The sequence below is a fragment of the Nomascus leucogenys genome, chromosome 14, assembly GCF_006542625.1.
Source record: "Nomascus leucogenys isolate Asia chromosome 14, Asia_NLE_v1, whole genome shotgun sequence".
NCBI lineage: Eukaryota > Metazoa > Chordata > Mammalia > Primates > Hylobatidae > Nomascus > Nomascus leucogenys.
Genome location: NC_044394.1, coordinates 27,298,969 through 27,323,127, shown reverse-complemented (window position 1 = coordinate 27,323,127; position 24,159 = coordinate 27,298,969). Strand labels below are relative to the sequence as shown.

Sequence of the window (24,159 nt, the reverse complement as noted above, 5' to 3'; positions counted from 1 at the left end):
CTCCTAGGCTCAAGCGATCCTCCCACCTCAACCTCCTGAGTAGCTGGGACTACAGGCACACACCACTGTGCCCAGCAAATCTTTTGTATTTTCAAAAGAGACAGGGTTTTGCCATGTTGCCCAGGCTGGTCTAGAACTCCTGAGCTCAAACGATCTCCTTGCCTCAACCTCCCACAGTGCTGGGATTACAGGAGTGAGCCACTGCACCTGGTCCGTTTTTTTGTATTTTTTGTAGAGATGGGGTTTCACCATGTTGCCCAGGCTTGTCTTGAAGTCCTTGGCTCAAGCGATCCACCCACCTCAGCCTCCCAAAGTGTTGGGATTACAGACATGACCCACTGTGCCTGGTCATACCCTACTTTTATAATACTTCCATAATTTATCTAAATTATAATCATTATTTAATATTAAGAAATCCTCTATTTTATTTTTGTTGATGCATATCACTATCTTCCATCAGTAAATCTACCTGATCAGAGACAGATAAACCAGTAAACAGACTATTAAGAAGCAGCTTATTAAGATATTAAATGCTAACATAAAGCCCTGCCTTCATTTTTATACCTGTATGTATCTTAAACTAAAAGTATCACTAGAGGCAAAGTTTTCTTCAGTGCAGAGGTTAAACAGCTGGAATTTCAAAGCACTAAAAGGGACTTGACAATCTAGACAAAATGGCAAATCAGCAGGGCTACAGATGCCCTTCCTCTTACCTCTCCCTCATTAATCCCAGAAACACCTAGAAACCTGAGAAAGGGTAATGATGGATCCTACAACCAAATGTAACCTTTCTTTTTTTTTTTTTTTAATGAAGCACACTTTTGCAAGCATTTATTTGAGAAATATTTATTGGGCACTTAGTATATAAGGGATTGTAGAGATGTTACATGGATTCAAAGACAGTTGTCCTTGCCTTCAAAGACAAACACAGTAGTTCTAAATCCAACTAAATGTATGATGAATGAAATAAATGATTTTACCAGAGATTAGAAAATGACACACGACTTCTTACAAGAATGAACAAGAAAAACTTCATGAGAGAGAAAACATCTGGGCTGGGTGGGATTATATAAGATTTCCACAGATTTTAGAGTAAGTAAAGGCAAAAGGCAACAAAGTATAAGAAACAGAGAAAAGTAGTGGGGTCACATTACATGCCCATTTAACTTACTCAAGTTCACTCCATGTATCAGAGGTGAGGTAGGAATGGAGGTATCAAGAGAATGAGAGACTATCTCAATAAAGTATGCTTTTGGCTCAACATTGCACTCTAAGATTGAGCATACACGGATGGGAGATGGACTCTGATATTTCCCTACTGTGTCTCTCAGGTTCCATGTTTCTTACAGAGAAACATCTTATTTATGATTGATTCCACTTTGGTCTACTAATGATCTTCTATTTCTATTGCCATAGTTGAGATCGTACCTAGGCTATTTCAAGATGAACGTGACGGCAGCATTCTCTCAGTCTCTCTGATCTCCATTCAATCTTGTACACAGATTAATTTTCCCAAACCACAGTTCTGACCATATCAGTACCAACTCAGATTTCTTTAACAACCCCTACAACTTATGAGATAAATTCCAAACTCCTTAGTTACTTCTTATGTCTATTTACTCATTTTCTAGTATAATAGCATGGCAGCTGGCTGAGTTTGAGCTGTATTGAAGCAACTATTTTTATGAGTAAATTCACATAGGTAGGATAAAAACCTGCCAAAATAAGCTTCTTTGGTGGTGGTGAACAGGGAAAGGGTAGAAAGAAAAGGGAAGTGGAAAAAATATACTTAATATTTGTTTCCTCAGCTGGCTCTGCCAATAAACTGGTTTTAAGGAGAAAAAGAATTGTAAATAAAGGTTGAAAGAGCTTTTCCATGATGCACTTAGGGCACAGAGAGTATTACTTTAGAAACCAAGTAATACAGTGTGATGCAATGCAGGGGAGACATCATACCATTCTCCCTGCCTATCCCTCCCCTCTCATTTTGTATTTTGAGGAATGCAGCACAGCTCTAGCATAGCTAGTATCAAAATAATAAAATAAAATATTTACTGAGCACTCACCATGTCCCAGTTCTTGTGCTAAGTGTTTTACTCATCATAGCAACCTATGAGGTAGGTACTATCTTCACTCCCATTTAACAGAGCAGGAAAATGAAACCTAAGAGATGCAGCTTCCCACAGTGCACAACTAGTGTTTAAGCTATGTTGCTGTTCCAAGTCTGTCTGACTTTTACCCACTTTGTTGATTCAGTGTAGGCACTGTGCCCCCAGGATCTAGAAAAGTACCTGGCACATAGCAAGGCTCTCAAGAATACTGGATTAATGAAGTAATGAATAGATATCTTATAAATTAATAAATAGTTAACAGCACCATATACATATGACATACATTAACTCTTAAAGCAATGAAATATGTTTTAAAGCACAGATAATGTATTATCCCTAAAATAATTTTTACCAAAGAATAATTTTAATGAGACCAAGAGGCACATCTTATAGGGCCAAGTCAGTAAAAAGATATAAAATAAGCAGCAATGATGTTCATTTCCAAGGCACTTAAAAATGGTATCTCTACATAATTAACTATATTACTGACCAGACAAAAACATTTGTAATGAGAATTGCTTCTAGCGTAATTCAATTAAGCCTTTTTTTATATCCTACTCTCCCTCTACTGTCTCCTTTCTTAGCACTGCACTAAAGAGAAAAATTAAAAATAGCTTGAAGAGCCATTGTCCTTCTCAAAATCCTAAAAGTCTTTTTAAAAAAAAATTTACTGGAAACAGCTATTTTCAATTTAACTTAAATATCAAAAGCAGGCTAAAGAAATTAATTTTTGGCTAAATCACAGAAAAATTAAACATATTGATAACTTTCTTAAAAATCACCTCCTCTATGAGCATACCTCTGTGTATGCTACTCACTAAGGGCAAAAAGGGTTCAGAGCAGTCCTTTCCTATTTGCAAATTTCAAGATTAAGTGAATTATGAGATTTAATACAAGTTTTAAAAAGAGGAAATGTGAAATTTTTCACTTGAATATTTTAAGTGTTGTTCAAAAACAAGATCCAAAAATTACCATGAACAAATGAAAAGTTGTTCCATTTTGCTCTGTTTTACTTTTCTGCTTATCTATAAGAATTCAGGGAGGATGGAAGGAGTCAGGAAGATGAAAGTATCCACTGAAAATACTCATTTAAATATTGAAAATGGTCTCAAGGTTGCCTCAATAGCACAATTGCGTAGAAACGTTTAATACAGCAGACTGAGAGGGAGGGGTGTTTGGGTTTTTTTCTACATACTAACCCTCCAAATCTAAAAATTCAGTGATAAGGATATGCTGAACATTCTCATCAGTACTTGAAAACCTCACTTATCTAAGCAACACATTTCAACAGCCACTTCCAACTCAGAATCACTGTCAATACACATCCTTTCCCAAAACACAAGATGAAGGCTATTTTTCAGCTCTATTCTAGCCCCTCATTCTCTATCACCATTTTATTAAAATGTTGTATAACTATGTCCATCCATTTGCTTTGCCAATACAGACTAAAACAAAACAAGAAATTACTTAAAAGTCTTCCTCAAGTATGTCAGAGATCCTACTGCGGTGATCAATATTCACAACTCTTTTTATTACAGAGTAGGCAGTACACTGTAGAGGAATGAACAGGGCTAAATCACAGTCTATTTGGACAAGTTACATTCCTCTCTAGTCTCAGTTTCCTTATCAGTAAAGTGAGAATCATTATAAAACCTTAGAGTTGCTGTGAAAGTTAAATGAACTAATAATGCATATAAAGATTCTTCTGACACCAGAGATATTGCTCTTAATTACCAAGACTAGTATATCATTCCAGTAGGACAAAAATGGATAGGAGGGACTTAATAACTGGCTCTTTGGACAGCTGGTTAAAAGGGCAACAGAGTGGTTCTGACTATCCTAAAAAAAAAGAATAGCAGTTACTGCCTCATTCCTATTTCTCCCTGAATAAATCAAGAATGGTATACATCTGACAAGGACAATCAAGTAATGCTATAAATCAGTAACAGTAATATCAAAACTACAAAATATATATAATGTGCTAAGAATCATTAATAAAATATATACATAATACAGAACATTTAAAATTAGTATTCCATTTATGGGCTAGTACATTAATATTCATATTGTTTTGTTCTATTGAACTCTGCAGTACTTTCTGAATAAACAAATTAATATATTGCTCCACAAAATCAAAAGCACTATTTACACAATGATGTCATACTCTAAGCCATATCATTTGGCTCTACTTTAATTTCATGTCCTAAAATATTTAGCGGATTTTCACAAATTTCTGTTACTAAATTATGCTTAATGAGATGACTTCTCCCCTGCTATATATGACGATAAAAGTAGCCTCAACGCAATTTACAAAGAAGAAATAAAACATTCGTTTTCTAACTCCACCACCTTCCAAAAGGCTAAAACTGGGACACACTGAGACATACCTGTCCCCAACTTTTTTTGATGTGGGAAAGGAGTTGGTTAGGAAAGTAAATATTCTAGTGCTTAATTACCATATGTAGGGGCTACTTTATAATGTTTCAAGACATATGGAAGACTTTCAAGAGAAAATACATATGAAATAGGCAAGGGGGTATATGAACAACTATGTTTTTAGATCTGCACTTTGAATTTACAACCAGCATTTTGCCTTTAAGCAGCAACACTTATAAATACTAATACGAATAAAATATTTATCAAATATCAATTTAAAACGTATCTTGTTATATTAATATTAATAAGATATTTATCATATACTAATTTTAAAGCATCCTTTTATCAAACAAGGCTAACAAAATGAAGGTCAAGACTCAGAATTCCACACTCCTCAGCTTTCCACAGGGAAGGCATTTTATAGTTTTCTGTGGGTAGAGTGTAGGAAGTGGTAAAAGAACTATGTCAGCTGATCTGAATTGTAACAAGTTCAAAAAGATCCCCAACTTTATAAACCATGAAATACTGTGATTCCTTTGCATTGTTATAAATTGCTATGTCCCTAAAAATAATGCACAGTAGGTACCAGACTGGACACAAATGTATAGAACAATGAACACTGAAATATTCTGTCATTTGGTACCCTGGTTATATAATAAATTCTATAGCCTATAAAAATGGAACTTACCTTAAAAAGTGTTACAGTGATTTCAATGTTTTCAGGAACAGGCCACACAACAACACCACGATAGGGATTTTTTATTCCAGGTTGCCAGCTATGTGCCTACCAGAATAAAAATGATACCTTCAATATGAAGTACAGGAAATGCAATGTTAGTAATTTACCAGAATAAAATGATACCTTCAATATGAAGTATGGGAAATGCAATGTTAGTAATTTACAATGGTATATTGACCCTATGTAGTATCCCTGAAACAAAAATGATTAATCAAATAAAACTTTTCAAGCATTAAGCTTGGGCCAAGATAGTTATATCATATGACAACTACACATTACTATCTGTAAACAAATCTTCATCCCCTCATACACACAGAAGAACATGCAAAAATGATAAAAACCTGATGTCTCATGTTTTCAAAAGCTACTATCTGTTTAAAGTATTTTATTAGAAGAGATATTTTAAAAATTATTTTTGTGGACTAGGAACTTTAAGACAAATTCATACTTTAAAAGAAAAAACTAACTGTATAACTTTGCATTTAAGTTCATTTCCCACTAAACTGTAATGTTTATTTGGGGCAGATAAAGAACAGCATCAGTTTCTCCAGGTAATATTCCTAGTACTAATTATAGGTATTTTTTTCCTTGTAAATCTTGATTATCAAGGTTCCTTAAGGAATCTCCACACTCCAAAATTTGGGGGTAGCCACCATAGTTCTTCCTTTGTGGCACTTCTAGTCAAAGTTGAGCTAATGGAAAATGGCATGCCAAGACGTCTCAACTCAACTAAGTCTTCACCTCTATTGGCTACAGGACTGTCCATGGACATGCTATGAAAATTATAATAAAAGCTAACACTTATAGAGTACTTTCTATGTGCCGGTCCATGTCTTAAGAATTTACTTATGTTAAACTCATTTAATCTACATAAGAAATTTATGATGCTCTTCTATTATTCATTCATTCATTCACTCATTTGCTCAATTGATACTATCTGCCAAGCACTGTTCTAGGCCCTGGAGGAGTGAAAAACAATCTGCCTTGGGGGAGTTTACAATACAGTAGGAAGAGAACACAAACAAAACAATTAAGCAAAATATATAATATGTTAGGTAGAGGTAAGTGCTATAGTGAAAAAAAAAGTAGGGAAGAAGAATTGGGGATAAGAAAAGGTAATATTTTTCAATAGGGTGCTTAGAGAAGACTTCACTGAGAAGATGACACTTGAGAGAAGGCCAAAAAAAAGGTAAAGGAATCAGACATGTAAATGCATGAAAAGAGGTATCTAGGGAGAAAAAACAGCAACTGGAAAGGTGCTGAGGCTCTTATATAATAAAGAGGGCAATGTGGCTGGAACAGAGTAGTCAAGAGGATAGCAGTAAGACACAAGGCGAGAGAAATAAAGGAGGGTCCAATCATATAAGGTCCTGGTAGGTCACTGCAAAGATATTGACTTATATTTTGAGTGAAATGGGAAGGCACTGGAGGGTTTCAAGAAGACGAATGACAATCTAAGTTATGTTTCAACAGGCTCATATTGGCTAATGTTTTGAGAACAGGCTCCAAACATAAGAGAGAAACAGGGAGATCAATTAAAAAGCTACCGCAATAATCCAAGGGAGATGTGATGGTTACTTGGCTTGGGGTGGTAGAAAAGTGGTACAAAGTGGCCAGATTCTGGGTATCTTTTTATATTTTCTAGGTAGAGTGCTGCCTCATTATAAGAGACAAAGAAAGTAGCCAAGGCTGATTCTAAGGCTTCTACCTTTTAGAAGAAAGGAATTGCTATTAACAGATAGGAGGCAAGACTACAGAAAAGACAGATTTGGGAAATAAGTTCAGAAGCTCCGTTTCACACACATTAAATATGAGTTGCCTCTTAGATATTCAAGGGTGGATGTTCAAATAAGCAGCTGGACTACGTGTCTGGGGCTGCAAATTTGGGAACTGTCAGCATACAGGTAATATTTAAAGTTTAAGAATACAGATAATACCAAGGGAGTGAGTACAGATAAAGAATATAAAGGTCCAAAGACTAAGTCTCGGAGAAAAACATTAAACAGGTCAAGAAAATGAAGAAGCCAGCAAAGGCCCATCAGTTGAAGCAAAAGAGTGGCATCCTGAAAGTCTAGTGATAAGAGTGTTTCAAGGAGAAGAGAACAATCACCTGTGACAAATGTTGATGACAAGTCAAATAGGATGAGGCCTGAAAAATGGTCACTGGGTTTAACAAAGCAGAAGCCATTAATAAGGCCAGGTCCAGTGGCTGATGCCTGGAATCCCAGCTACTTGGGAGGCTGAGGTGGGAGGATAGCTTGAGAAGGCATTAATAACTTTACAAGAGCAGTTTCAGTAAAGTGATGAGAACAAAGACCTGACTGGAATGAATTTAAGAAAGAATGGGAAGAAAGAAATTGAAGAGAGCAAATATACTCAACTCCTCTGGGGTGTTTTGCTGAAAGGAAAAGAAACAGGTTGGCGCTAGTGGAGAAAATCGTGGCAGAAGAGAATTTTAAGAAGAGAAAAATATTTTGTGCTGATGGGAAATATTCAGTTGAGAGGGAAAATCTAATGATGCAGATGACAGAAGGGAGAATTGCTAATGTCCTTAACAGTATACAATGAGACAGACTGATCCTTCCTGGCAGCACAGACCATTCTTCCATAATAATAGAAAACAAAGTTACAGTATATGAGTGCAGATGCAAGTCAGGCAGCAGATTTAACAGATTGAAAAACTGAGGGACAAACTTGCCCAAGATCACACAGAAAGTAAGTAGCAGAATTTGATTTGAACCTGGACCAAGGAACCAAGAAGGGATCAAGATTAGGTAAACTTAGGTCCACGCAAATCTTATCGCATCTTACTAGTTAAAATGCCAGCAGAAGATACAGGTTTAACAGTGTACACCAAATCCAACTTATGAATTGTCAATAATTCTCCCTCTATTCTCTTTCTATTGCCACCCTATCACAAAACTTCAGGTACAGAGATGGAAACAGAGGCTCATCACGAGACTTAGCATACCATAGTGAAAGTTACAGAACAGAGTTTTCTTGATTAAAACACATCTCTCCAGAGATTTCTCTAGTCCCCTGACTATTTCCATGTCTGTTGACAGCCCTAAAACAAAAACTCCATCAAGTAAACAATCTCCATTTTGAAAAGTAAATTTCTGTGCACCCTAGATAATCAATCAAAACTCCACTCTACATACTTAATTCTGAAAACTTATAACAACCTTAACTCTTATGGTTAATCAAGCTGTTTTTCTGGTCTCTTCAAGCTTCCCATGATTAAATTTTCATAGTTGTCCCATGCAATAAAAATGTTAGAAAAAGAGTGTAATCACTGAATCTTTCTAATCATCCCCAGCAGAAAAGACAAGGCTACTTATTAAATTCTCAATGAAAAATACCCATCAGAGATTTTTAGACCTGAAGATATCCTTAGATCGAATTCAGATCTGGATAAGGAAATTGAAGCAAGCAAAGAGTAAATGGTTTGCATGAACTCATACTAGCAACCGGGAGGATAGCCCATACTCCATGACTCACCAAACCCATATCATGCCCTGCTCTATCTCTGATTTGCATGGTAGTCAAGAAAATAGTCTTCTATCCCTTAGGACTTAATATTTCTGTGTATGACACAGTGATCAAAAGTGGGAAAAGCAAGGAATACGGAAACCGTCTAACAACTGGGCAGAGTTAGGAAATGATAGTTTCAGATAATTTCCTCAGGTATCCTAAAGCTTGGTCCTCCAAATCCTCAATCCTGGATCAGGGAATAGTAATTAGACTGCTGAAAAAAGAAAAATATAATCTGCTTAACAAACTAAAATCTTTTTATTATGATTAATAAAAGGAGACATAAGTATGCTAGCTCCTAAGCTGCTAGTACACTGCTACTTTCTTATCATTCTATCCAGGAACTCTCTCCCAGCAAAAAGGTCTAACCAAGTTCTGGCTTTCTGATATTCCTTCTGGGGCTGTACAACCTGGCTGAGTTAAGACACTATAATAGTATCAATTAGTCTAGCTAAATAGCTGACAATGAGTACAGTCAGGGCCAGCTTTCTACTGTTTAGCTAATTATTATTTACAGTTGGCCTTGAACAACACAGGTATGAACTGCACAGTTCCACTTATATGCAGATTTTTTTCAACCAAATGCAGACCAAAATCAGTGTGCACAAGATGCAAAACCTGCATATGTGGAGGGCTGACTTTTCATACATGCAAGTTCCACAGGGCCATCTTCAGGACTTTATGTGCAGATTTCAGTATACACGAGGGTCCTGGAACCAATCCCCCATATATACCTAGGGACAACTGTACTAGTAGAAAGCAGAGGATCAGTAAGTTTCACCAGAGAAGAAACCAAGGACATTCAAAGTGGAAAATGTGACCAAAAAAAAATAGTGTTACTGTTTTCTAAGAATTTACTACAACTTTTACCTCAAACAGTGGTAATCTGAACCTAGAAAAAGCATGACAAGTTTAATACAGGTAACTAGAAAGAGTTATGGTAATAAACATCTAATTGTACTAACCCACAGAGACACTAATTTAGGTTTTTAAGAGGCTGATATAGGAAAAAGCACACCACTGGCTGGGCACGGTGGCTCACGCCTATAATTCCAGCACTTTGAGAGGCTGAGGCAGGTGATCACTTGAGGTCAGGAGTTTGAGACCAGTCTGGCCAACATGGTGAAACCCTGTCTCTACTGAAAATACAAAAATTAGCCGGGCATGGTAGTGGGCGTCTGTAATCCCAGCTACTTGAGAGGCTGAGGCAGGAGAATCGCTTGAACCAGGGAGGTGGAGGCTGCAGTGAGCCAAGATCACGCCACTGCACTCCAGCCTAGATGACAGAGCGAGACTCCATCTCAAAAAAAACAAAAGAAAAAGCACACCATATGGGCAAACATCAGCACTATGAGAACCCTGATCAGTTTTCATTCTGAGTAACAGAAAGGATTTCCCTATAAAATAAGTAGGCACAGGAACACAAGTACAGCCATTTGGCTCCTTAGTATAGTTAGGAAACGCAGATTATTTAATCATTTGCCAATATCCTAGTACAGCTAATGGCAGAAAAAATTAGGATACATTATCCTGGTCCCCTTCTACAATTTTCCTCACATTTCAAGTCACATCAAAGATCCTTTGACATCTGCCAAAAACCGACTTGGAAAAAGGCAACACTTCTCAATTTTGGGTGACTCTATAAAATGTCTCATTCGCTAATTATTTCATGTGATATTCTTACCTAAAAAACGTGTACCTAGTACGGAAATAAGTACAGTTAGCAATCATTCGTTATTTCTGATTCCTGTAAAATTGAAATATTTCAGTGAAAATTTACAATTGCCATATAGTTTTTAAACTGACAATTTTCAATTTTTAAAACTGCATATATCCACGTAAGATGTCATATATAAAGTCATCTTAGAGTTGTCAACATGACTGTCATTAGGCAAAGCTCTGCAGCTAGCTGTACTCTCCTTCTTGAAATGGTAGCACATTGTAAAGGCTGTAGCACAACCACAGAGCAAGGAAGTAAAGGTGGTAATGCCATGAAAAAAAAATTGGTGAGGATTTTAAAGTCATGGTTTCCTTTTGGAATTCTCCAACCTCTCTGTAAGCCTAAATTTCTAGTAAGATAACAGGATTTAGGGCAACATAACTACTCTGCCATAATTTTTCTGGTCTATCCTAATTTCCCTGATTCCAATACTGTCACATATTGTACTGAAACATTATTAAGCATATACAAATCAATTGCAGCCTGACAAAATCTTTGTTATAAAAGCCATGACTTAAAGAGAAGAGGAAGGGAAGCTGCATATTGTGTTAACTACCAGGGTAATTATTCTCTCAATCAAAAATTATTCTAGGATCAGATGCGGTGGATCATGCCTGTAATCTCACACTTTGGGAGGCTGAGGCGGGCGGCTCACCTGAGGTTGGGAGTTTGAGACCAGCCTGACCAGCATGGTGAAACGCTATCTCTACTAAAAATACAAAACTTAGCTAGGTGTGGTGGTGCATGACTGTAATCCCAGCTATTCAGGAGGCTGAGGCATGAGAATTGCTTGAACCTGAAAGGTGGAGGTTGCAGAGAACCGAGATCACACCACTGCACTCCGGCCTGGGCGACAGAGTAAGACTGTCTCAAAAACAAAACAAAGATTCTATAATGAGCTCCTTGTATATTTAGCTCCAAATTCAGACATGTCCTCAAAAAAGAGTGATCAAAAAACTGAGAAGTAAATTTTTTTTTCTTTTTTTTTCTGAGACAGTCTCGCTCTTTCGCCCAGGCCAGAGCGCAGTGGCGCTATCTGGGCTCACTGCAAGCTCCGCCTCCTGGGTTCACGCCATTCTTCTGCCTCAGCCTCCCGAGTAGCTGGGACTACAGAAGGTGTCTTATTATTTTATTGTCTAATCAGGTAATGAACTGACTTATCTGGGTGTCAATTCTAAATTTTAATCCACTATTTAAAAATAAAAATAGATAATATACTGAGAATCAGGAAAGAAAAATAGTAAGCTACACAGATGCCAAAAAGAAATGATTATTGTAGCTGGGCATGGTGGCTCATGTCTGTAATCCCAGCACTTTGGGAGGCCGAGGCAGGTGGATCATTTGAGGTCAGGAGTTCGAGACCAGCCTGACCAACATGGTGAAAGCCCGTCTCTACGAAAAACACAAAAATTTGCTGGGAATTGTGGTGCATGTCTGTAATCCCTACTACTCGGGAGACTAAGGCAGGAGAATTGCATGAACCCAGGAGGCGGAGGTTGCAGTGAGCCGAGATCATCCCACTGCACTCCAGCCTGAGCGACAGAGCAAGACTCTGCCTCAAAAAAAAAAAAAAAACAGAAAGAAATGATTATCGTGTAGTTCAAACTCTTTCTAAAACATAGTACAAAGTAAAAACTAGAATATATTCTGCAAGCTGCACGACATGGTGAAATCCCGTCTCTACAAAAAAACAAAAAATTAGCCCAGCATGGTGGTGCACGCCTCTCCAGCTGCCTGGGAGGCTGAGGTCAGAGAATCACCTGAACCCAGGGATGTCGAGGCTGCAGTGCTGTGATCACACCACTGCACTCTAGCCTGGGCAACAAGTAAGATCCTGTCTTAAAATATATATATATTTTCTGACCAATAGTTGCAGAGATTTGTTCCTCCTACGTGAGTTCAATGGTACTTAGCAGCAAGTAATGTATATTTTAAAGGAAAAGCATGAGAAAACAGAAAGGTCTTTCAGAATAAAAAGTGGTTCTAGTCTTTAGATTTAACGTAACTAATAGCTAACTTAGCAGCTGGAAACAAATGTTTTCCAATCATTCTGAAATGTCATGGATCTCACTCTCAAGATTTCTTTTTCAGTTGCTTAACTTTTATAATAATATAATCATTTCTTTCGTAGTTTCTGGAACTTATTTTTATTTCCCTATTTAGCTTATTATGTACAATTTATAAAACAGCATTTTCTGCCTTTTTTTTTTTTTTTTTTTTAAGATGGAGTTCTGCTTTTGCTGCCCAGGCTGGAGTGCAATGGCACGATCTCAGCTCATTGCAACCTCCACTGCCCAGGTTCAAGCTATTCTCCTGCCTCAGTGCCCGCGTAGCTGGGATTACAAGCATGTGCCACCACATCCAGCTCATTTTGTATTTTTAGTAGAGATGGGGTTTCACCATGTTGGTCAGGCTGGTCTAGAACTCCTGACCTCAGGTGATCCACTTGCCTCGGCCTCCCAAAGTACTGGGATTACAGGCATGAGCCAACACGCCCAGCCTAAAACAGCATTTCCATAAATATGTGAACATACTGCATCATACTAACTTTTCACAAGAAGTACATCTGTGTTTCAAGAGAAATCACAATGATTCTAACGCATCCAGGAAAGATTTTAAAATATTAAGAGCATTACAAATGGAAAATTCATCCAACAATAAGTAATTTCTTCTAGAAAATATTATATTCTAAGAAAATCAACCTGTAGCCTCATATGTTTGCACTCTGGATTCAAACAATGTTTGATACAATATGAAAAAGAATCTGGACCTAACAGAGAAATTATTTGACTGACTTTTCAATCTTTTCAATGTAAATGCAATGAAATAAAAAAGAATATCAAACATCAAATATAGGTATTCTTTTTTTTTTTTTTGTAGAGAGGGGGTTTCACCATGTCGCCCAGCTGGTCTCGAACTCTTGGACTCCAGTGATCCATCTGTCTCAGCCTTCCAAAGTGCTAGGGTTACAGGCGTGAACCACTGCAACCAGCCAGGGTATCCTTAATTGACCTATAATCTAACGTATTTCCTTACGTTTCTCATTTTCTCTTAGAAAATAATTGCTATCTAATTTTTTTTCAAGCCCTGAATGTGGCATTCAAGCTAATTATTAAAAGAGATAAATCGTTTTTTGTTGATAACTAAAAACATTTAGAGGCTATTTCTAAAATTTATAGGTCTAGTCATATTCACCTATTATACTTAGTGGATAAACTTATATTGGTCCTTCCCACAAAAGCTTATATTGACCAACAAATGTTATGTTTCTTTTTAGAACCCCTTCTCATATGTTAATGGTAAGAACGCATTCAAATTATAATGCTCTCAAACTATAAACATGTGCTTTAAAGATGCTGCTGCTCAGGATGTGAGGCCACTGAAACTCTTCAATATTGCAGGTGAAAGTGCATGGCAATTTCTTACAAGTTAAAAATGAACCTACCCTATTACCTGGTTATGAAATATTTTTCCCCAAAGATGCTTGTACAATAATGTCTATAGCAGCTTTATTTGCAACAGTAAAAAACTGGGAAAAAAATACAAATGTTCATCAACACAGGAAGAGATAATCATATTGCAGTATATTTGCATCGAGGAATACTACTTAGTAATAAACAAATAAACTACCAAAACACAAAACAGCATGAATAAAACTCAAAAACATTATGTCAAGTGAAACAACCTGACTGTACTACTATACTATTTTACATGAAACTCAAGAACAAGCAACACTAGTCTTATGGTGACAGAAAATCAAAACAGTGTTCACCTCTGAGGGTTGGGAACTGCCTAGAAGAGGAACAAAAGAAAAAAGTGGGGGCAGTGCCAAGATGGCCGAATAGGAACAGCTCCAGTCTTCAGCTCCCAGTGTGAGCGACGCAGAAGACGGGTGATTTCTGCATTTCCAACTGAGGTACCAGGTTCATCTTACTGGGGCTTGTCAGAGAGTGGGTGCACGACAGTGGGTGCAGCCCACCAAGTGTGAGCCGAAGCAGGGCAAGGCATTGCCTCATCCAGGAAGCATGAGGCATCAGGGAATCACCTTTCCTAGCCAAGCAAAGCTGTGACAGACAGCCCCTGGAAAGTTGAGTCACTCGCACCCTAATACTGCACTTTCCCAACAATCTTAGCAAACGGCACACCAGGAGATTATATCCCGCTCCTGGCTCGGAGGGTCCCACGCCCATGAAGCCTTGCTCATTGCTAGCACAGCAGTCTGAGATTGAACTGCAAGGCAGCAGCGAGGCTGGGGGAGGGGTGCCCGCTATTGCTGAGGCTTGAGTAGGTAAACAAAGTGGCCGGGAAGCTCAAACTGGGTGGAGCCCACCACAGCTCAAGGAGGCCTGCCTGCCTCTGTAGACTCCACCTCTGGAGGCAGGGCATAGCTGAACAAAAGGCAGCAGAAACCTCTGCAGACTTAAATGTCCCTGTCTGACAGCTTTGAAGAGAGTAGTGGTTCTCCCAGCATGGAGTTTGAGATCTGAGAATAGACAGACTGCCTCCTCAAGTGGGTCTCTGACCCCCAAGTAGCCTAACTGGGAGGCACCCCCCAGTAGAGGCAGACTGACACCTCACACGGCCGGGTACCCCTCTGAGACGAGGCTTCCAGAGGAAAGATCAGGCAGCAACATTTGCTGTTCAGCAATATTCGCTGTTCTGCAGCCTTTGCTGCTGATACCCAGGCAACAGGGTCTGGAGTGGACCTCCAGCAAACTCCAACAGACCTGCAGCAGAGGGTCCTGACTGTTAGACAGAAAACTAACAAACAGAAAGGACATCCACAACAAAACCCTATCTGTATGTCACCATCATCAAAGACCGAAGGTAGATAAAACCACAAAGATGGGGAAAAAACAGAATAGAAAAACTGAAAATTCTACAAATCAGAGCGCCTCTCCCCCTCCAAAGGAACGGAGCTCCTCGCCAGCAACGAAAAAAAACTGGATGGATAATGATGTTGATGAGTTGAGAGAAGAAGGTTTTAGACGATCAAACTTCTCCAAGCTAAAGGAGGATGTTGAAACCCATCGCAAAGAAGCTAAAAACTTTGAAGAAAGATTAGATGGATGGCTAACTAGGATAACCAGTGTAGAGAAGTCCTTAAATGACCAGATGGAGCTGAAAACCATGGCACAAGAACTACGTGACAAATGCACAAGCTTCAGTAGCTGATTCGATCAACTGGAAGAAACGGTATCAGTGATTGAAGAACAAATGAATGAAATGAAGCAAGAAGAGAAGTTTAGAGAAAAAAGAATAAAAAGAAACAAACAAAGCCTCCAAGAAATATGGGGCTATGTGAAAAGACCAAATCTACATCTGATTGGTGTACCTGAAAGTGACGGGGAGAATGGAGCCAAGTTGGAAAACACTCTGCAGGATATTATCCAGGAGACCTTCCCCAATCTAGCAAGGCAGGCCAACATTCAGATTCAGGAAATACAGAGAACGCCACAAAGATACTCCTCGAGAAGAGCAACTCCAAGACACATAATTGTCAGACTCACCAAAGTTGAAATGAAGGAAAAAATGTTAAGGGCAGCCAGAAAGAAAGGTCGGGTTACCCACAAAGGGAAGACCATCAGACTAATAGCAGATCTCTCAGCAGAAACTCTACAAGCCAGAAGAGAGTCAGGGCCAATATTCAACATCCTTAAAGAAAAGAATTTTCAACACAGAATTTCATATCCAGCCAAACTAAGCTTCATAAGTGAAGGAGAAATAAAATACTTTACAGACAAGCAAATGCTGAGAGATTTTGTCACCATCAGGCCTGCCCTACAAGACTTCCTGAAGGAAGCACTAAACATGGAAAGGAACAACCAGTGCCAGCCACTGTAAAAACATGCCAAATTGTAAAGCCCATCGAGGCTAGGAAGAAACTGCATCAACTAACGAGCAAAATAACCAGCTAACATCATAATGACAGGATCAAATTCACACATAACAATATTAACCTTAAATGTAAATGGGCTATATACTTCCATTAAAAGACACAAACTGGCAAATTGGATAAAGAGTCAAGACCCATCAATGTGCTGTATTCAGGAGACCCATCTCACGTGCACAGACACACATAGGCTCAAAATAAAGGGATGGAGGAAGATCTACCAAGCAAATGGAAAACAAAAAAAGGCAGGGGTTGCAATCCTAGTCTCTGATAAAACAGACTTTAAACCAACAAAGACCAAAAGAGACAAAGAAGACCATTACATAATGGTAAGGGGATCAATTCAACAAGAAGAGCTAACTATCCTAAATATATATGCACCCAGTACAGGAGCACCCAGATTCATAAAGCAAGTCCTTAGAGACCTACAAAGAGACTTCAACTCCCACACAATAATATGGGAGACTTAAACACCCTACTGTCAACATTAGACAGATCAATGAGACAGAAAGTTAACAAGCACATCCAGGAATTGAACTCAGCTCTGCACCAAGTGGACCTAATAGACATCTACAGAACTCTCCACCCCAAATCAACAGAATATACATTCTTCTCAGCACCACACCACACTTACTGCAAAATTAACCAATAGTTGGAAGTAAAGCACTCCTCTCAGCCAATGTAAAAGAACAGAAATTATAACAAACTGTCTCTCAGACCACAGTGCAATCAAACTAGAACTCAGGATTAAGAAACTCACTCAAAACTGCTCAACTACATGGAAACTGAACAACCTGCTCCTCAATGACTACTGTGTATGTAACGAAATGAAGGCAGAAATAAAGATGTTCTTTGAAACCAATGAGAACAAACACACAACATACCAGAATCTCTAGGACACATTTAAAGCAGTGTGTAGGGGGAAATTTATAGCACTAAATGCCACAAGAGAAAGCAGGAAAGATCTAAAATTGACACCCTAACATCGCAATTAAAAGAACTAGGGAAGCAAGAGCAAACACATTCAAAAGCTAGCAGAAGGCTAGAAATAACAAAGATCAGAGCAGAACTGAAGGAGACAGACACAAAAAACCCTTCAAAAAAATCAGTGAATCCAGGAGCTGGTTTCTTGAAAAGATCAACAAAATTGATAGACCGCTAGCAAGACTGATAAAGAAGAAAAGAGAGAAGAATGAAATAGACACAATAAAAAATGATAAAGGGGATATCACCACCGATCCCACAAAAATACAAACTACCATCAGAGAATATTATAAACACCTCTACACAAATAAACTAGAAAATCTAGAAGAAATGGATAAATTCCTGGACACATACACCCTCCCAAGACTAAACCAGGAAGAAGTTGAATCTCTGAATAGACCAATAACAGGCTCTGAAATTGAGGCAATAATTAATAGCCTACCAACCAAAAAATGTCCAGGACCAGATGGATTCACAGCCGAATTCTACCAGAGGTACAAGGAAGAGCTGGTACCATTCCTTCTGAAACTATTCCAATCAATAGAAAAAGAGGGAATCCCCCCTAACTCATTTTATGAGGGCAGCATCATCCTGACACCAAAGCCTGGCAGAGACACAACAAAAAAAGAGAATTTTAGACCAATATCCCTGACGAACATCAATGCAAAAATCCTCAACAAAATACTGGCAAACCGAATCCAGCAGCACATCAAAAAGCTTATCCACCATGACCAAGTGGGCTTCATCCCTGGAATGCAAGGCTGGTTCAACATATGCAAATCAATAAATGTAATCCAGCATATAAACAGAACCAAAGACAAAAACCACATGATTATCTCAATAGATGCAGAAAAGGCCTTTGACAAAATTCAACAACCTTTCATGCTAAAAACACTCAATAAATTAGGTATTGATGGGACATATCTCAAACTAGTAAGAGCTATTTATGACAAACCCACAGCCAATATCACACTGAATGGGCAAAAACTGGAAACATTCCCTTTGAAAACTGGCACAAGACAGGGATGCCCTCTCTCACCACTCCTATTCAACACAGTGTTGGAAGTTCTGGCTAGGGCAATCAGGCACGAGAAAGAAATAAAGGTATTCAATCAGGAAAAGAGGAAGTCAAATTGTCCCTGTTTGCAGATGACATGATTGTATATTTAGAAAACCCCATTGTCTCAGCCCAAAATCTCCTTAAGCTGATAAGCAACTTCAGCAAAGTCTCAGGATACAAAATCAGTGTACAAAAATCACAAGCATTCCTATACACCAATAACAGACAAACAGAGAGCCAAATCATGAGGGAACTCCCATTCACAATGGCTCCAAAGAGAATAAAATACCTAGGAATCCACCTTACAATGGATGTGAAGGACCTCTTCAAGGAGAACTACAAACCACTGCTCAACGAAATAAAAGAGGACACAAACAAATGGAAGAACATTCCATGCTCATGGATAGGAGAATCAATATCATGAAAATGTCCATACTGCCCAAGGTAATTTATAGATTCAATGCCATCCCATCAAGCTACCAATGACTTTCTTCACAGAATTGGAAAAAACTACTTTAAAGTTCATATGGAACCAAAAAAGAGCCCACATTGCCAAGACAATCCTAAGCAAAAGAACTAAGCTGGAGGCATCACGCTACCTGACTTCAAACTATACTACAAGGCTACAGTAACCAAAACAGCATGGTACTGGTACCAAAACAGAGATATAGATCAATAGAACAGAACAGAGCCCTCAGAAATAATACCACACATCTACAACCATCTGATCTTTGACAAACCTGACAAAAACAAGAAATGGGGAAAGGATTCCCTATTTAATAAATGGTGCTGGGAAAACTGGCTAGCCATAGGTAGAAAGCTGAAACTGGATCCCTTCCTTACACCTTATATAAAAATTAATTCAAGATGGATTAAAGACTTAAATGTTAGACCTAAAACCATAAAAACCCTAGAAGAAAATCCAGGCAATACCATTCAGGACATAGGCATGGGCAAGGACTTCATGTCTAAAACACCAAAAGCAATGGCAACAAAAGCCAAAATAGACAAATGGGATCTCATTAAACTAAAGAGCTTCTGCACAGCAAAAGAAACTACCATCAGAGTGAACAGGCAACCTACAGAACGGGAGAAAATTTCTGCAACCTACTCATCTGACAAAGGGTTAATATCCAGAATCTACAAAGAACTCAAACAAATTTGCAAGAAAAAAACAACCCCATCAAAAAGTGGGCAAAGGATATAAACAGACACTTCTCAAAAGAAGACATTTATGGAGCCAAAAAACACATGAAAAAATGCTCATCATCACTGGCCATCAGAGAAATGCAAATCAAAACCACAATGAGATACCATCTCACACCAGTTAGAATGGCCATCATTAAAAAGTCAGGAAACAACAGGTGCTGGAGAGGATGTGGAGAAATAGGAACACTTTTACACTGTTGCTGGGACTGTAAACTAGTTCAACCACTGTGGAAATCAGTGTGGCCATTCCTCAAGGATCTAGAACTAGAAATACCATTTGACCCAGCCATCCCATTACTGGGTATATACCCGAAGGATTATAAATCATGCTGCTATAAAGACACATGCACATGTATGTTCACTGGGGCACTATTCACAACAGCAAAGACTTGGAACCAACCCAAATGTCCATTAATGATAGACTGGATTAAGAAAATGTGGCACATAGACACCATGGAATAATATGCAGCCATAAAAAATGATGAGTTCATGTCCTTTGTAGGGACATGGATGAAACTGGAAAACATCATTCTCAGCAAATTATCGCAAGGACAAAAAACCAAAACACTGCATGTTCTCACTCATAGGTGGGAATTGAACAATGAGAACACTTGGACACAGGAAGAGGAACATCACACACAGGGGGCCTGTCGTGGGGCGGAGGGAGAGGGGAGGGATAGCATTAGGAGATATACCTAATGTAAATGACGAGTTAATGGGTGCAGCACACCAACATGGCACATGTATACATATGTAACAAACCTGCACATTGTGCACATGTACCCTAGAACTTAAAGTATAATAAAAAAAAAAGAAAAAAGTGATGAAAACAGTCTGTATCTTTACAGAAGTGGTAATTATACAAGTATACATATTGATCAAAGCTTACTGAATTATAAAATTAAGATCTGTGTATTACACATATGTAAGTTTTAGCTCAATAAAAATAAAAGACTTGAAAAGAAGCCCTAAATAAAAAATTTTAAATACAGAAAATTGTAGGATTTCAATTAAAACTAATAAAGTTTTCTTCATACAGGTCTACTTGTAGAAAAACCAACATTCAGTAAACATTCTTGTGGTCATTGCACACTAATAAAAAATATAGTCACATTTATTTTAGAGCAGAATTTTGTTTTTAGAGACAGTCTCACTCTGTCACCCAGGCTGGAGTGCAGTGGCACAATCCTAGCTCAATAAAGCCTCAAACTCCTGGGCTCAAGCGATCCTCTCACCTCAACCTCTTGAGTAGCTGGGACTACAGGTGCATCACTACACTTGGCTAATTTTTTGGTTTTGGTTTTGTTTTTGTAGAGATGGGATCTCACTATGTTTCCCAGGCTGGTCTTAAATTCCTAGCCTCAAGTGATCCTCCTGTCTTGGCCTCCCAAAGTGCCAGGATTACAGGCATAAGGATAGAATCTGGCCAGGATAGAATTTTTAAAATATCTGTAGAACTGTTATTGAATATTATAAAATTCTGTTCCACTCCCCACAAACAAAATTATCAGTACTAAGAGAAATTAAAATCTTCGAAAAATCCAACTCCTGTTCTGCACCCCAGCAACAGACTCAGACAACTCATAAACTCCTTAAGCGTGCCCTAACTTCGTCATCTTGTAATCTAAATAAATTAATCTTAGGTACAATTTTGTAAGTAGTACTTGTTTAATCATTAATTCTTAACACTGTAGTACAGAGAAGTTACTTAACTATTATGTTATTCAAGGCTACTGTCTCAGTCCATTTGTGTTCCTGTAACAACATGCTGCAGACTGAGTAATAAATAAAGAGTAGAAATCTATTTTCTCACAGTTCTAAGGGCTAGAAGTTCAAGATCAAGGCATTGGCATCTGGTGAGGGTCTTCTTAGTGCATCCTCATGTGGCAGAAGGCAGAAGGGCAAAAAGGAAACAAACTCCCTCTATCAAGTCCTTTTATAAGGATGCCTAATTGAATTCACAAGGGAGAAGTCCTTACCCTAATCACTTCTTAAAGGTCCCCCACCTCCTTATATTAGGTTGGTGCAAAAGTAACTGCAGTTTTTGCTATTACTTTTAAGGCAAAACTGCAATTACTTTTGCACCAACCTGTTCTATTACATTGGCAACACCTGATTTTTTTCAAACCATAGCAATTACCAAATCCAAGACCAAAACTCAGGTATCTGGCTCCCATTTTAAGAACAAGTAGTTAAAAGATTATAGCATCTGATCAATCAATTTTCAGTAGACAATCAAGAAAAAAAACAAAACATCAAGTAATATTTTAAAATATTCTACACTGGAACCAGAGCAGTTTGCTAATTTGTATTCAACAATTAGGTAAGAAATTTAGAAAATACACTAACCTTGGAAGACTTCCTTCGGCTTCTTCTGGTCCAAACTACCACCAGTTTATCTGGTTGCCTGCCAAACAGAAAAAAGGTTAAACGTAATTTATCTTAAATAAATATTCATTTTAGTGCCTTTAAAAGGGCAAAAATGTCATCTGTTTTAGGTTACATAAAGCAGCTACTGTTACAATAAAGCTCTATCAAATATAGTAGATGTTAACTACAGATGTGACCTAATTTGCATAACTAATATTTCCTCCATGTCCTTTTCCAACAATACTTTAGCAAGTTAAATCACAGGGACAAACCAAGTAAAATAAAATATTTAGAACTGGTTACTATTTTAAAAAGAAAAAAGGCACACACATACCTTCTCCAAAAATTAACACCATACTTCTAACACATTATCCCCTTTAATGTGAAGTAAATAGGCATAAAAAGGGCACTTCCAAAATAATTTAAATCTATGAATTCACTACTTTTGCATCTCTATATCTCATGAACAATGCTTGTGGTTTTTAAAACATTATTATAGTCAATCATCTCAATTATCTTCATTAAAAAAATACAGTACTGAAAAAATAGGCAAGGTATATACTATTATCCCTGTTTTAATTAAGCTTAAAAGACTATTAAGTTAAATAATCAAAAGCTCTGGCAGAACCAAGACTGAAATACAGGTCTTCTAATCTCAGATTTCTCTTCTCTATCTTCCACTAATATAAAGTCAAACAAAAATAATACATTTTCAGGTAAAATTAGGTTGGTGCAAAAGTAACTGCGGTTTTTCCCATTCCTTTTAATGACTAAAACCGCAATTACTTTTGCATCAATCTAATACAACTAAGTTCTTTTGTTCTTATGAAAAACATCAAGATTATGATTATCACTTATTTTACTTAAATTTTCATTTTAAAAAATCTTAGATAAAAGCTTCTTAACCAAGAAATGAATGTCATACTCATCTTGTTGACCTTCACCACTTTCTATGTCCTGGTCATTTTACACTGGAATCCCTTGCTTTCAGCAGATAACCTTTCCTTCTATTTCATTTAATTAAATACATACATATATATATATATATACACACATAAAAGGCCTCCAGCCTTAAACTCCTCACTCAGTGATCCACCTACAAACCTATACTGCTATCTAGAGAGAGTCATACCAATGGAAAAACAAACAACCCTTAAAAGAAAAAAAAAAAAAGTATCTTGTTCAACACAGAAACCTGCACTAGGACAATTACAGTGAGCAAGAATGGGGTGCAGTATAACAACATGATAGATGGGGTTGGGAAGAAGGTATGATCAATGAAGGCAAGTTAACAAGAGGAGAACAGCAGCCAACAAATGTAAGCTACCTCATTTGAAAACATTGATAGCTTGCCAGAACATTTTACCTAGATTACTGCACTAACCTCTTCACTTATGCTCTCATCTCCACAGCTCCAGCACAATTTCAACTCTGAAATTATATTTCGACAGTACTTTTATAGAAATGCTATCTTACAGTTTTTCCTTGTTTATCATCCTATGCTGGGCTCTTACATTGAAGGTACCACCAACTGGTCCTTGCAGGTTGAATTTTATAGGTTTACTTGACTGAAAGAGTATTCTATTTTATTTTAAACTTAAACTCTTTTAAAAAGTTCTTATTTAAATGCCTTTAAACAAGGCCTATGCTGTCCAGATTAGGAGAGCCTCCAACACTACCAACTGCTTCACACCTGACCAGCTTCACTCCTTAAAATGATCTATCTAGACCCTATGTGCATTTGGCCCTGTGACACCCTTGTTTCTCAACATGGCTTGTAAGGCATTTCACTCACCACTTGACTCTGATCTATCTCTCTAGCTGTATAACCTGCAAATATCTCATAGGCATCTTGCTCTATAACCAACCCCTGAACACGTATTTCTTCATTTCTTCACATCTTTGCAATGTTACAATGTTTAAAAAAAACACACACAAAAAAACTTCCTCTTCCATTTTTCTACCTAGTAAAGCCCTAATTTATCACTTTCTCTGTGTAACCCTGACCATTTCTCATGTCATCTCCTGCCCCATCCCCTCCCACTCATTCCATATTCTAAGCCTCAGAGTTAATTACGCCTGTGTTCCCAATAATAACCTAGACACACCTATTTTCTATTTTAATACTCTGTATACCTTGTACTGTAGTTATTATTTCTGTCT

At 37.8% G+C, this 24,159-nt stretch overlaps 1 protein-coding gene across 7 annotated transcripts in view; it reads right to left on the bottom strand.

Moving 5' to 3' along the window:
* Positions 1 to 24,159, bottom strand: part of EHBP1 (EH domain binding protein 1) — a 354,447-nt gene that overhangs the window by 282,672 nt on the left and 47,616 nt on the right. For all 7 annotated transcript variants that reach the window (XM_003262441.3, XM_003262440.4, XM_030828368.1 and 4 more), the window contains exons 3-4: positions 21,976 to 22,033; positions 5,176 to 5,271 (exon numbers count right to left, since the gene is read on the bottom strand). In XM_003262441.3, the coding sequence (XP_003262489.2) occupies positions 5,176 to 5,271; positions 21,976 to 22,033 (154 nt within the window). The remainder of the gene's footprint in view (positions 1 to 5,175; positions 5,272 to 21,975; positions 22,034 to 24,159) is intronic.